Genomic DNA, 16,026 nt, shown 5'->3' on the forward strand with positions numbered 1-16,026 from the left:
TCTCCATCCCAGTACCCCAGGATCATGACCTGAGCAGAAGGCAGACGCTTAACCGACTGAGCCAGCCCAGGCGTCCCTAAAGTTCTGAAGTATTATTAAAGCATTTTAGGAATAATTAAATTGTTAGAATTGTCTAAACTCATCAACTAATGTCCCATCTCAGACTATATGAATGAACTTAATTTACAAGCACTTTCCCCAAAGTGTGTTCATTACAGTTGTAGTTTTACAAAATGCTTCTTTAAAACAATGTTCTTAGGGCGCCTGGGTGGCTCAGTTGGTTAAGTGTCTGCCTTCAGCTCAGGCTGAGATCCTGGGATCCTGGGATCATCCCAGTAGCAGGCTCCCTACTCAGCAGGGGGTCTGCTTCTCCTCCTCCCTGTGCTCCTGCTCTCTCTCTCTCTCACAAATAAATAAAATCTTTTAAAAAAATTTAAAAAAAGAAAACAATGTTCTGTGGTCAAAGTTACAAGTAACTTTGAGAAATGCTACATAATGTCTTTGTCATTATGGTAATATTATATATATGTCCTGAAGATTTGGAAGTTTTAGAGTAAAGAAGTTTGGTAATTTTAACCAGAATTTTCCAGACTTAACCGTTAATTCTTTTCTGTTGCACAACATATATTACCATACAGCAGAATAAAGTTTTATAAAATACACTTTTAGAAATATTTTTAAAAAACCATAATATACAAAAGATATGTTAGAAGAAATTAATTCTTGTTCTCTCTCTCTCTCAAATAAATAAATAAAAATCTTAAAAAAAAAGGGGGGGGGGCACCTGGGTGGCTCAGCCAGTTAAGTGTCTGCCTTCGGCTCAGGTCATGATCCCAGGGTCCTGGGATCGGGCTCTGCATGGGGCTCCCTACTCAGTGGGGAGTCTGCTTCTCTCTCTGCCCTTCACTCTGCTTGTGCTCTCTCTCGCTCACTCTCTCTCTCAAATAAATAAATATCTTTAAAATAAAAAAAAAGAAATTAATTCACTTTGCAAAATATCTTGCTTTACCAAAGAATATATCATATGGTATAGAAATATCATGCTCCCTTAATAAACTTTAAATCTGTTTGTAAACATTCAAGGACTAAAAGTAATACATAATTAGAGAAAAAATTTAAGTTATTCTACTAACACACTTGTGTATGTTGTTAGCTCTGTTTCATGTTTCACTTTAAAAAAAAGACTTTTTTAAAAGTCTACTTTAAAATGCACTGAAACAAAACCAAAGACACATAACTTACTTCTTGGAAAGTAATTTAATCCCCATGAAAATAATAACCGCCTCAACTCCAAGAGCAGCAAGTATTATTCCATCATATAATACAGCTTGTTCTCTAGTCCAGGCATACATATCCATTGTTAATGGAGTAACGATTCTAAGAAAAACAAAAAAATTATTCTTATTTTATTTAAATCATAGTCATTATAAATATGAAATAGAAGCTTTAATAATGATATTGATACATTCAAGAATTTGCATCCCTTTTAGCAAGGACACCAGCTCTACATAAAAAAAAAAAAAACACATTTTAAGCACATTTTGTTGTTACATGCACAAGCTACTAAGTTTGTATTTTTATTTACTAATATTTATTTTTAATTATATAAGTAATATATCCACATTGCAAAAAGTCTGAAGGACAGGAAAAGAAACAAACCAACCGTAATTCTTACCATACTAACTAACTAGTCATGGTTAAACTGGTTTAAATTGGTTTCTTTTTAATTTCATTGAAATAAGTACTAACATAATAATGTTACTATTATTAAGTGATGAGAAACTTGTTGGATTTTCTTTCTTCCTCAGTCTCTTTCATCCCTATTTCTGAATGTATTTCTTTCCCTACTTTTTTTTTTTTAAGATTTTATTTATTTGAGAGAGAGTGAGCAAGAGAGAGAGAGAAGGAGCAGGGGGAGGGGCAGAGGGAGAGGGAGAAGCAGACTCCTCTCTGAGCAGGGAGCCTGACGTGGGGCTTGATCCCCGGACTCCGGGATCATGACCTGAGCTGAAGGCAGACGCTTAACTGACTGAGCCACCCAGGTGCCCCTCTTTCCCTACTTCTGAATGTTGTTCTTCTTTTATATGACTGTCTCCTTCCTTGCCAAGCTTCTTTTCCTGCTCTCTATCTCCTCTATTAACTGGTTACAAAATGGAATTGAAATACATTTAAGATATTCATTCTTTTTTTTTTTAAAGATTTTATTTATTTGACCGAGGAAGACACAGCGAGAGAGGGAACACGAGCAGAGGGAGTGGGAGAGGGAGAAGCAGGCCTCCCGTGAAGCAGGGAGCCCAATGCAGGGCCTGATCCCAGGACCCTGGGACCATGACCGGAGCCGAAGGCAGACACTTAACAACTGAGCCACCCAGGCGTCCCTAAGATATTCATTCTTAAAAAAAAAAAAAAAGAACATCACCATTTTTAATTTTAAAATCAGAGGAGCTGATGAGGAAAATGGTTTGGTAGTTTCTCAGTAAGTTAAACATAGAATTCCACATCATTCAGCAAATCCACCTCTGGGTACATAACCAAAAGAACTGAAAGCAGGGACTCAAACAGATACCTGTACACCAATGTTCATCATAGCAACATAGCGTTATTCACAAGTGCCAAAAGTAACCCAAATGTCCATTGACAGATGAATGGATAAATGAAACTGGTATATACACACAATGGAATATTATTTAGCCATAAAGGTATGAAATCCAGATACATGCTATAACATGGATGAACCTTAAAAACATCTTGCTAAGTGAAAATAAGCAAGACACAAAGGACAAAAGGAAATTTGTTGTATGATTCCATTTATTTGTGGTACCTAGATTGGGCAAACTCATAGAGAAAGTATAAAAAAGGCTATACCAGGGGCTGGGTGAGGGGGAATGGGGACTTACTGTTTAATGGGTGTAGAACTTCTGTTTAGAATGATGAAAAGATTCTGGAAATGGATAGGGGTTATGGTTGTACAACATATGTGACTATACTTAATGCCACTGAATTGTACAATTAAAAATAGTTAAAATGGTACATTTTATGTTATGTATATTTTACCACAGTTTTTAAAAATGCCCCCAAATCAGATGAACTGAAACTTTCACATACCTCAATAATTTTAAAAATAAAAAAGTCAAGCAAATCTACATGTACTGGCATAAAAATGTTACAATTATTGACAAAGGAATAAACCAAATTTTCAAATGATGTCCATATTCTATGTTGATTTAATACACACACCACACACACACACCACTACTTACAGTTGTATAAAAAAAATATTTGAAAAATTAATACTGAAGTATTAGCAGTGGTTACTTCCAGGGAAAGAAAAGGATGTGGAGATATAGTTGTAGTCTTTAGAATATTTATACCAAGAATGTACTATTTTTATAATATAACGGAAAGGCATTTTAAAAATAAAAAAGCCATATGATAGCTAAAGGTCAACAAAACCTATAAAGGCAGAGATTTTGTAATATGCTAGTTTTTTTCAGGATCAGAGCTTAAATAGAGTTAACATTGCCAGGCTGAACCCCATACATGTAAATAGAGAGTTATATAGCTTAAAGTTAATTAAATCATGGCACTAAAGTTTTAGAACTATATTAAATATATATCTAACACTCAGAAAAAGAAAAGAAAGATTAGTGAAACAGATTCCTTTATAAGGAAGATAAAGTAGTAAGATTACAGAGAATTAACTATATTCAGGTTAAAAGCATAAAATTTATATATACTTTTTATATCATGACAAAAAATATGCCTTACAGTAATAAAGTTTTTGAGAACATCGATATAACTGATTAATGTTACATTAAGAAATACAGGTTATTTACATAATATGATTTGATGAAGACAGAATAAAACTTACGTTTCAAAAAGGGCAAAGATAAATAGAACCACGAAAAACAGAACATTGGTGGACACAACAGCAACTTGATCAATATTTCCTTGGGGAACCTGAACTTCATCTGTACTTGCTATAATAAACAGGAGAAAAATTATATTACTTAAACATCTAATTTTTCTTATGACACTAAAATAATGTAGAAATTATATGTAGCAAATTCTATGAGTAAACATTTGAAATCACTTTTAGGCTCAAAGCAGTTTAAAAGTAACCATTTACATGACAGAAATAATTTTTAATTTTTATTTTTTTTTGAAGATTTTATTTATTTATTTGAGAGAGAGCACAAACAGGAGGAGCTGCAGAGGGAGAGGGAGAAGCCAACTCCCCGCTGAGCAGGAAGCCCGACGTGGGGCTTGACCCACGACCCCGGGATCATGACCTGAGCCAAAGGCAGACGCTTAACCAACTGAGCCACCCAGGTGCCCCAACAGAAATAATTTTTAAATGGCATTTTAAAATAAAGTGAATTTTCTTCCCAGGAGCTATACTTTAATTCTGTTATCCCTCTCCCTCTGCCTCTCCCCCTGCTCGTGCACTCTCTCTTTCTCGCTCTCAATAAATGAGTAAAATCTTCAAAAAAAAATAAATTTCCATTGCATGTTTTTTTCCTATTTCACCTAAATCTTAAATTTACGAGGATTTCAATGAAGACCTCAAATAGTTTATTAAATCAATTAGTTCTGTGATTCACTTCAATGGATACATATTTTGAATTTCAATGCTATGTGAAATCAGTATTAGTAAATATCCTTATGTTATTACCACAATTTTTTAAAGTCCTTATGTTATTATTTATATTTTCATAAAGAAATATATTTTGCAAATAACCACCAAGTTTTGATGGTGGTTTTATAAATTAGGAGGGCAAAGTGAGTGTACTGACTTATCTTGAACTACGTAGTTAAGCTGCACACTCAGTATTAGCTATTCCTGATATAATTGAGAAGTGCGAAGCCATATAATCTACTTATATACATTTGTCATGCTATTTTATAATTTACCTACTTATTCAGAGTAAACCAGGCAAGTAATTCAAGAACGTGTTCATTTTATGCTGTCTTTAAGTGTATGTATAGCAGCGGGGGGGGGGGGGGGGGCGCTACTTCCCTCAGATACAGTAAGTTTCTCTTAACTGTTTTCATAATAGTGCTCGCCTTTGTATCTCAGGATTCTGGACGCTGGTCCTTGTGGGCCTTGTATTATTTTGGATAGACCTCCCTGATTTTCAATCACCATCTAGAAGCCAGTCTTTACACTTTTGAATCAAAAAGCAACACTGCCCAAGTCAGACTGGAGTTTGCTTCATATGTGGTTAGTTTCCTGTGGCCTCCGCCCACTACTGGCTTCAGCAGGAAAGCTCAGAAATGTTGCATTCTAGACTGTGAGGCTTGACTGGGTATCCAAATTATCAGAATTTTTAAGAAAAGAATACATTCATATATTGATTCAAAGATGATGTAATTAGAAATTATAATCTATCCAATGATAATATTTTTAATAATAGGGAAAAAGCAGACACATTTTATTTAAATATTTACTGAAATTTAAAAATGACTTTTGTTTTGGAAATCATTTTGAAGTACCGAGAATTCTTAAGAAAGAAAATAAATCTGGTCTTTCTAAACTCTCGTTTGTGCTTTAGGGCAGTGCTGTGCAACAGAACTCTGACATGGTGGAAATGTTCTTTCCCTGTGTTGTCTAATACAGTTAGCCACTAGCCACATGCACCCATAATTAAACACTTGAAATGCTGCTAGTGTGCCTGAGGAATTTCTTAAACGTAATCTAATTTCAATTTAAATAGCCAAATGTGGCTGGTGGCTACCATATTGGACAGTGTGGTTCATCGACCAGCAGCATCAGCTCCCATGACAGCTTATTATAATTGTAGATTCTCAGAATATCACTAGGTTTGCTAGATTTAGTAAATAAAAATACAGGATACCCAGTTAAGCTTGAATTTGTGATAAACAATAACTTTAAGTATTTTCTCTGTAATATTTGAAATTTAAGTATAAGAGGGGCGCCAGGGTGGCTCAGTCATTAAGCGTCTGCCTTCAGCTCAGGTCATGATCCTGGGGTCCTGGGATCAAGGCCCGCATCGGGCTCCCTGCTCAGCGGGAAGCCTGCTTCTCCCTCTCCCCCTGCTTGTGTTCCCTCTCTCGCCGTGTCTCTCTCTGTCAAATAAATAAAAAATAAAATCTTTAAAAAAAAAAAATTAAGTATAAGAATGTTCCATGAAATATTTGAGGCATATTTATACTAAAAGATTATTTGTAAAAATAATAAATAGTAAATAAAATAAAAGATTATTTGTTGCTTATCTGAAATCTAAATTTAACTGGCTGGGACACATTTACACTAAAAAATTATTCAAATTCAACTGGGCATCCTGTGTTTTATCTGGCAACCCTAATTAGACCTCTCCCCAGGCCTACTGATTCAGAACTGGCATTTTAACAAGGTTTCCAGGTGCTTTCTAAGCATGTTAAAGTCAGTGAAGCACTGATCCTTATTGTTATCCCCTTCTAACTTCTCAAAGATTTTGCTTTGGTGTATCTTCCTTTTCTCAGCACCTTATACTCACCCTCTTCAAATTGTTCATCCCTTTTACCTGATAGGTCCTTTAAATTAGCACCCTATTTTTCACGTTTTAAGCAAAGTGGCTTATACCCCCTGCTGGCACTTCCTCACCATTCTTTCCTTTCCTTTTCTTTCCTTTTTTATTCTGAAAACTTTCAGATATATATTCAGCCCCTATATTGCCACACTTAACTCATCTACCCCTTCCTTTCCTTTTTTCTCTCACTCTCTCTTTGTTGCTGTAGTGTTTTTCACTGGCTTACTCTGAAATTTGTATCTCTAGCTTTGATCTCGACTGCCAAAATTACAAATGCCTCCAGCATTTTTGAGTTTTTCTAGTGTAGCAGTATATTTAGCTTGATCCAAACTGAAACCATTTTCTGTTCAGCCAATGTCCCTTCCTAAATTCTTGTTCTCTCCCATTCTTTCATTTATCTAGACTCAAAACCTGACAGACATCTTCAACAACTCCCTCTATTCCTTAATATGCCCTATTCAATCTGTTGAGAATCTTCATTTTTTTTTCCTCCAAAAACTCACATCTATCCCTTCTCCATTCTTAGCTGCTGCCCTAGTTCAGGCCTTCACACATCTGGGTTAGTCTCACATGGAATCTATTGTTACACTTCTCCATTTTTCAAAAACTTACTAATGCTCCTCACCACTCTGCTCTCCACCCTACTACTTTTAACTTTACCTTCCACTAGTTTTGTTGTGAAAATTAAATAAAATTGCTATAAAAGTGCTTGGTAAAATAACACTATGTCTTTTTCACAACTTTACAAACTCCTTAAAGGCAAGAACTGAGTTGCAATCTTTTGCACAGAGGGGGACACTCCACAAGGAGGAAAAAATTAGTACTTAAATAGTGGTTTATTTAATAAAATATACCTACTGACCAGATTGGGTACCTACTTCTGAGTCAGAGAAAGATCTAAGGGATGAAAATGTATGTTTGTAGAGTATACCAAAAGAATAAAAATACACAAGAGAAACCTATTCCCATGATTAAGGGAGTAAAGAAATGCTTGAGACAGAAAGACACATTTGGTAGGAAAGTTACTGAAATCCTTCCAAAGAACTGCAGGGTTTTAGGACATTGGCTCTTTACAAACAAGATGAAGTGATTTTTAGCAATGGTTTTAGCCTTGCCAATCATGAACACCAAATAACTGATCTGGGCATGCCTTTTTATTTTTTTTTTTAATTTTTAAAAATTAAAAAAAAAAATTTTTTTTTTAAAGATTTTCTTTACTTATTTGAGAGAGAGAGGAAGAGATTGAGAGAACAAGTGGGAGGAGCGGCAGATGGAGAAGCAGACTACCCTTGGAGCAGGGATCCCTACTCAGGACTCGATCCCAGGACCCCGGGATCATGACCCAAACCGAAGGCAGACGCTTACACGACTGAGCCACCCAGGAGCTCCTGGGCATGCCTTTTTAAAAAATAATCAATTTAGGAGCACCTGGGTGGCTCAGCCAGTTGAGCGTCTGCCTTCAGCTCAGGTCATGATCCCAAGGTCCTGGGGTTGAGCCCCACTTTGGGCTCCCTCCTCAGTGGGGAGCCTGCTTCTCCCTCTCCCTCTGCTGCTCCCCCTGCTTGTGCTCTCTCTCTCAAATAAATAAATAAAATCTTAGAAAAATTATAATCAATTTAGGTAACTTTCAATTTTGAAGGTCCTCCCCAGTCACCCACTGTACTGTCCTCAGAAGCAAAATCAAGTAAATCTCAGACAGACAGAATCATCAGAAACACTTTGATAATGTTCTAGTAATTTAGTCAAACAGGTTAAATAGTACCTTCTTCAAAATTAACATTTTTACACTGTCGTCCTGAGTCATCCACACGATGTTCTCTTAAATAGAAAAACATAAGTATTGTATCCATGAAAAACTTAGTATAATAGATAAATGACTTACATTTATTAGTAGCCTCCTATTTTTGCACATTCTGATATGGTTTCTTTTACTGATTTCTGAGTAATGAAATTATTACCAGTGAGATATAACCAACAAAATGTAAAAGATACAAGTTACAATTCTTATTATATTATACTATAAAATGAAAAATAATATTCAATTCATTCAAAAGCACACATGACCTACCTTAATAAATATTTGACATTTTCCAGTGATTTTAAACATTTGTTGTAAATGTTTTTGGGCCTTTGGATAAAGTACTCCAAAGAAATATAAAGTAACAAAACTTTTGTAGTTTTATAAAATTTCTTCTAATAAATAAAAGATATGAGATATATAAGTAACTTTTGTATTTAAGATTGATACCAATTATTAATCTACCTAAAATGTTGCTTTCATGCTGTTCCCCTACTTAGAAACCTATAGTTAGTAAATCAAGATCAAACCTTGAGTCTTCAAAGACTTTATTCTCATTTATTGGATTATCCATTATTTCAGTTATGAGTATTATATTCATTAGCTGATCAAAAAAACATGAACACAACTATAGACATCAAAAGCCAAATAAGGCCTTTACAGGAATAATTATCTTCCAATAATGATAATGCTTATTTAATTTCACAATCTACAAAGGTAGTTTTATCATTTCTATCTAATTACCTTAATAGAATAAGGATCAGAATAATATTTAAAACTCCCAGGAACGCTCCAAGTAAAACTGGTGCTGTGTACATGTTTATCTGTAGTTTAATGGTATCCCATGTCACGCCTTTTTCTCCAATGAGAGCAAAACAAGTCTGAAAAACTTAATGAAATAAAATGTATACAGATGAATTATTAAGTGGGAGGCACAAGCTAAAAAAATGTGAAAGACATTTACCATGAGATTGGAAGCAACATTATGGAATCATCCATCTACATCATGCATCTCAATAGAGTCAAGAAAGTTAGTTCAAGGGAAGGGGGCAAAATGTTACTTTTTCTGTATAAAGCATAGATATTCATACAGTACATAAAAGAAACACAACTGACCTGTGGTATTAGGAAAAAGTGTCTAAAAAGGCTCCTTAGGGGGACAGTAATGAGAAAAGTTTGAGAAACACTGATGAATATATACTCACAAAGTATTATATCTAAAGTAACTTGTCAGTATCTTCCTTTTTAAAAAATATCTCCACAGGAAATCTAAATTATCCAGTTTCTTCTATAAATAAATCATGATTTAATTTAAGAAACAGAATGTCACATTTTAAATCAATATTTCAAACTATCACTGTGTATATGGTATTTAAATTATATGTTTTTTTAAAATTTGGATCTATGGCCAAAATCAGATTGGAAGAGTACTGGTTTGCTTTCCTGATGTAGATTCTATATCTGGCTCTTCCAATAATTTACATGTAACCTTAAGGTAAGGATGAAGTAAGACACTATATATAAAACACTCAGAACAGTCTCTGGCACATAGTAAGCATTCAATAAATGCTAGTGCTGTTAATGTGGCTACTACAGGAAAGGTCATCTCATCTTTTTCAGGCCTGTATTTACGCATCTATATATAATACAAAATATTTAAATGAGCTAATCTTTAAAATACTTTTTTTTATTTTTCTTTTTGATTATTTCTTTTATTCTAAGGTTGAAAATGTGGCAAATCAATGAACAAGGTGATATAAATTTTAGTGCTAATCTTTTTTTTTCTAATGTCCTGTCTGCCTTTATACTAGCAGGTACTGTCTCTGAACCTCAGTTTTCTTGGCTCTAAAATGCTATGAGATTTATTACATGCTTTTACCTCATTTATTTTATTTTGTTTTATCACTATTTAACCCTTAAAATACTTCTTAAGTGGTCAAAATATTTCCTGAGAACCTAAGTCTATACCAGGTACTGTGCTAGATACTGAGGTAGAAAAAGACCCAGACTATGTCCTCGTATATTTTATAAAACGCAGTTGGTCCAATTATTCTACATTTGTGCTTATTATATTTTACTCCAGAATACTAAACTGAAACATTAGATTTTGGTGAAAGATAAATTAGATTCTCTTTTTTAGAGCTTTTTCTTAGCTATCGAAAAGGAAGTAATGGAAACAGGGGTGAGGGTGGGTTATTAATGATGAAGTAAACTGAGCTGGATTCAAAGTGATGATATTCGTAACTGCAGTATTCAAAGCATGAGCCAATTATATGGTTTTTTAATGTTTTTCTAAGCATAAAAATTACTAATTTATCTAATCAGCAAAAAATTACTTGCCTTGGGGAAGTATTAAATCTCATTAATAATGTTTTACACTCAAAGTTCAAATGAAGTTTTGGAAGAAAAATGGTCTTTAAACAGTCTTTTAAAAATTTTCATTTTCTTCAACCTTAGAAAAGTCTGAAAGGCATGGGCAAAGAGCAAAAGGGTTAAGAACCTCCTATAACTTTCCTCAAATCCTCAGTCAAAAGAATTTTGTTTCTAATAAACAGGGAAAAAAAGCAAACTATTATGGAGATGTCAAGCTAAATGATTATTTCACAGAACATATACTCAGGAGTCAGAGTTAGGTTTAAACCTCATATTTCCCATTTGCTATCTGGCTGACCTTGAATAATTTACTTAGATTCTCTATGCTTTGGTGTCCTAATCTGTAAAATGGGACTAATACCATTTACTTCAGAGGACATTTGTTAACACATATAAAGAGCCTAGCCTCCTGTTGGATCAAAAAATACTAGTTTCCTTTCAGCTATGAGGTTTTACACTTGGATTCCATTTAACATTTGAACCTCAAAAGTTTTCCCAGTTTAAGTAATGACAAGTGAAAAATACCTACCTGGACCTAGAATAAAACCTAATGCTTGACATGCGCTAGTGTTTGCCATGGAACTTGTTCTTTCCTGGAGGGAAGTAGCACCAGCAATATATGATCTAATAACTGCCACATTTCCTAAAAAAAGATACAATAATTCAAAGTAAAAGAAAATATCCTTCAGTTTATAAAATTCAACTTAATTAGGCTTTATATAGAACAAAAATCACTGCTCCCTCTTTATGATCATACCAAGCACGTACATTGAGAAAATGTTATCAATTAATGGAAAATATTGCTTTCAGTAGCATGAAAACACAGTTAAAGATCTGAATGAATGAAAAAAAGGCATTACAGAAATGTTAAACTTTTTTTCTTCATTAAATATGGAGAAAGCACATTAAATATGGAGTGAATGGCATACTAGTGATTGTTACAACTATTTTTAAAAGATGTCACAAACTCTGCATGCTTAGGACCCATAATATAAGAAACAGAAAAAGAAATCCACTATGAATTTGACTGAAAAAAAATTTATTGAAAAAAATTTCCTTGAGTTCTTATTATGGCAAGAGACTCTGTAAGGGGCCACAGAATATTTTAGGAAGTCATAAATTGTCTCTAATTATAAAAAGTTTACTATCTGGTTGGTGATAAAGGCGAAAACAGTGCAAAACAGGATATAAGCAAGTGCCACAGACAAGCTAGAGAAAGGAAAGATCTGTTAAGGGGTAGTTACCTAAGAAAGCTTTATGGAAGATGTGGAACTTGAACTGATTCTTGAAGGATGAAGAATGATGGGAACAGAATCAAGAAACTATAGGTAATGGGAACATTATGAGGAAAGGCAAAATGATAGGAAAGATATTTGTCTATTTGCAATGAGAGATCTATATGTAAGATATGAGATTATAAGGAGGTGACACCAGGTGATAGAGGGCCATAAATGTCAGGGTGAATGTGAATCTGACACAGCCGAACATATACATAAATATTACCTGCTCCAAATCCCACCAATCCACGAGCAACCAACATGTAGTATTTATTATGAGAAGCTGGAACGTGGACATACGCATAGAGGCAGTTAGCCGCGACCGAAATGAAGATGGAGACAATAAGAGGTTCTTTTCTTGGTCTATAATTAGACCACAAACCAAATATAGGTGAAGCTACCATTTGGCCAAGACTAAATGAAGCAATAACCCAGCCCAAAAAACTTGCATCAGCTGTCTGATCAATCTGCAGAAAAAAGTACAATGCTTTAAGAATTGTTATCCAAGAAAAATAAAGTTTAAAACTTAAATAAATTTTTTCAGACCACGTAATATTTCCTATTTAAAGAAATAAAAGCAATAATTATAACATACAAGTTTTGTAACACAATTACTTATAGTAAGGGATTCAAACTTCTGACATTACAATTAAATGTGCTACCAATTCACTACACACTAGGAAAAATGCTTGGGAAGCTTCATCTTTTAGAATGATTATGGGAATTTCTGGTTCATAAAAATCTTGTTAAAAAATAATCACATTATATATATATATAAAACAATAACATCATAAAAATAATATGCCATTCTTTAATTAGTATAAATGTAAATATAATTGGTGGCGCCTGGGTGGCTCAGCTAGTTGAACATCTGCCTTCAGCTCAGGTCATGATCTCAGGGTCCCGGGATTGAGCCCGCCATCAGGCTCCCTGCTCAGCAGGGAGTCTGCTTCTCCCTCTCCCTCTGCCCCTCCATCCTGCTCATGCTCTCTCTCTCTGTCTCTCTCTCTCGGTCTCTCTCTTCTCTCTCTCTCTCTCTCAAATAAATAAATAAAATCTTTTTAAAAAATAATGTAAATATAATTGTTTAGACTTATGGTACTCCATAAGCTAAATAGCCATTAGCACCATAAACGTATTTTTTAAAAAACTGGGCACAATAGTCAAATGCTTAAAGAAGAGAATAAAAACACAAAAGTTGAAAGAGAATTCTCTCATTAAACCTATTACTAATTCTTCCATTCAACACAGACAACTTAGGATTCTACCATTGAAAGAGGGTTTATATATCATGATGAATATTGTGGAGAGAACCAAATGATTAAATTCAGAAAATGAAATACTTTAAAAAAATAGAAAATTTTGGCTCACAAAAGGGACTATGGAATAAATTAACAGATTTTTTAAAAATATATGATAGACTATATAATAATTAGGAAAAATCAGAACCATTAGGAAATAAGATTAAACATACTCAGGTTAAGTGATAGAACAATTTAAGGAAAACCATGGCTGTGTCTTTTCTAAAGATATTTTAAAATAATTTAAAACCGAAATATTTGGGTACATTTTCTTGTGGGGATGAGAAAAAAGAGTGAATACATATAATGATACACAATATTAAAATTCTAGCCTTAAAAATATCTCTTATTTTAGGCACTCTGGTTTTTATTTTCTACCCACGTTACCTTTAGTGCCTTTGATCTATTAAAATATAAAATAACCATGTCATAAAAAATTTTAAATTAATTTTCAAAAAAGCAATAAAAACTCAATTTAATGATAAATGTGGTTTGAAAGCAAAAGGATGCAAGTGTCTTCTCAGGATATCAATTGATTATAGTCAATTATCCATCTCATGGACAGAAGCCGACTCTCGGGGATGGCTCTAACAATATGAATAATATTTGCTCGAGACCAATGGAAACTTTTATTTATTTATTTATTTATTTTTTTAGAGATTTTATTTATTTATTTGACAGAGAGAGACACAGTGAGAGAGGGAACACGAGCAGGGAGAGTGGGAGAGGGAGAAGCAGGCTTCCCGCCGAGCAGGGAGCCCGATGTGGGGCTTGATCCTAGGACCCCAGGATCATGACCTGAGCCGAAGGCAGACGCTTAACAACTGAGCCACGCAGGTGCCCGGAAACTTTTATTTTAGTTGGCTACTATTCTTTACAGTGACTGGAAAACTAGAATCTGCTAGAATTCTGTTAGAATTGCAACAGGAAATAAAATGGTTTGGGAGATATAGGTTCTACACTATAACAGAAGGTGTCACTTCAGTAATTGAATTGTTATCTGTGCTCTCTCTCTTACAGTAATAACAGCATCTTATTTCTGGTCCTCTGGCCACCTCTGGTGATCTCTATCATACTGTTTGCAAAATAAAATCCAAACAGCTTATTATGAAAAACTCACTCACAAGTTGGCCACTGTCTCTCCTCTCTAAACTCCTCTCTCTGCATGTACCCTTCCTCCAATTCTAACTTCCAGCCACACAGAACTGTATGAAGTTTCCAAAATGAGCCAAGTTCTTTGCCTCCAGGCCTTTGCGCTGGTTTCTCTACTGCCCCCTTCTACCAGCAATGCCACCCCAACCTCCAACTCCCTGGCCCCCACCTTTTCTTTAGGAAACTAACTTCTGCAGACCTTCAAAACTCAGCTCCAGTGTAACTGATTTTGGAAAGTCTTCCAGAATTTCTTAAGTTTGGATTAGAAACATCCCCCTAACAGCCCATGTCTGTCTGCCTCTCTCTCTCTTTCTCTCCCTCTCTCTCTCTCCCTCCCTCTCTCTCACAAACACACCCATACCTTTTTTTTTTAAAGATTTTGTTTATTATTTAGAGAGAGCAAGAGAGCAGGGGGAGCAGTAGAGGGAGAGGGAGAGAGAGAATCTCAAGCTGACTCCGCACTGAGCACAGAGCCCCACACAGGGCTTGACCCCATGACCCTGAGATCATGACCTGAGCTGAAATCAAGAGCCAGTTGCTTAACCAACTGAGCCAGCCAGACACACCATACCCATACTTTTAGACTTTTAGACTTTTACGGATGTATAGTATATGGTAATAACCTGTAATTAACTTGTTTGATTTTGTACACTTCAGTGAAAGCTGGATCTATATCTTCTCTAACCAAAACCCTCCCCAAACTCCAAAGTACATGGTATTGAATTTCAAAACATTATTCTCTAAACATGTTAATAATATTGACAAAGTCAAAGTTCTAGAAATCTTCATGCTTTGCTACAGGAATTAAGACATGAATATGGGTGTTCCAAGCCTCTTTATGTATAGATTATTGCTTATTAATTCAATTAATAGTCACTTAGTCCCTCTCTGTGACAAAACCTGTGCTAGGCAATAGGGATAGAAAGATGAGTTAATACAGAGTTTCCAAACTGGGTTTCATCATCAAGGAGTTTCCAAACCAGGCTTTACTTATCTGGTATTTGAGTAGCTGGGGGTGGGGGGTGGGGGGGTGGGGGGTGAAAATCACATGTTCCAATTTCTTATCTGTCAAATAAGGATAACTTCACAGAGTTGTCAAAAGAATTATTTGAGCCAATACCTGTGTAGTGCTTAGGGCAATGTCAGCATATATATGCACTCAATGAATGTTACCTATACTGTATAAAAACTAGTATTTCTTAGTACTTTGTTTTACTAATATGTCAATTTTATTATTATATTTTAATATAATTCATGCATGAGTATTCCCACTATCTTCCTGGCCCTGTAAGATTACCTATTCTTCCAATTCAAAATCTAGGTTTAAGAATATAAATCTTCCTGGGAATTTATCTCACTTCTGGGCAACAAAGCCTAAGGAATCACTTGCCTGATGGCTATCTATCAGCCAGAGCCAGAAAGAAGTACAATTCAGAGGTTCACACCAGTGCCAAATTCCTTTCAGACAAATAATTTACTGTTTTGTTTTCTCGGTTTTTTTTTTTGGGGGGGGGGTCTAGCTTTTTATCTTTCTTATAGATGTCTTTTAAGCTAATATTTGTCAACATATTATCATAAAAGAGATGGTAGCC

General features: G+C 34.8%; 1 protein-coding gene across 2 annotated transcripts in view; it reads right to left on the reverse strand.

Annotated features, from left to right (window-relative positions):
* The window catches only part of MFSD8 (major facilitator superfamily domain containing 8), a 40,363-nt gene that overhangs the window by 9,364 nt on the left and 14,973 nt on the right, over nucleotides 1-16,026 (reverse strand). Inside the window, exons 4-9 of one of the 2 annotated variants that reach the window (XM_036079419.2) lie at nucleotides 12,208-12,448; nucleotides 11,234-11,347; nucleotides 9,076-9,220; nucleotides 8,296-8,351; nucleotides 3,872-3,980; nucleotides 1,243-1,377 (exon numbers count right to left, since the gene is read on the reverse strand). In XM_036079419.2, coding sequence (XP_035935312.2) covers nucleotides 1,243-1,377; nucleotides 3,872-3,980; nucleotides 8,296-8,351; nucleotides 9,076-9,220; nucleotides 11,234-11,347; nucleotides 12,208-12,448 — 800 coding nt within the window. The remainder of the gene's footprint in view (nucleotides 1-1,242; nucleotides 1,378-3,871; nucleotides 3,981-8,295; nucleotides 8,352-9,075; nucleotides 9,221-11,233; nucleotides 11,348-12,207; nucleotides 12,449-16,026) is intronic. The other variant, XM_078069224.1, reaches the window with a different exon arrangement.

Source organism: Halichoerus grypus, chromosome 3 (assembly GCF_964656455.1).
Source record: "Halichoerus grypus chromosome 3, mHalGry1.hap1.1, whole genome shotgun sequence".
NCBI lineage: Eukaryota > Metazoa > Chordata > Mammalia > Carnivora > Phocidae > Halichoerus > Halichoerus grypus.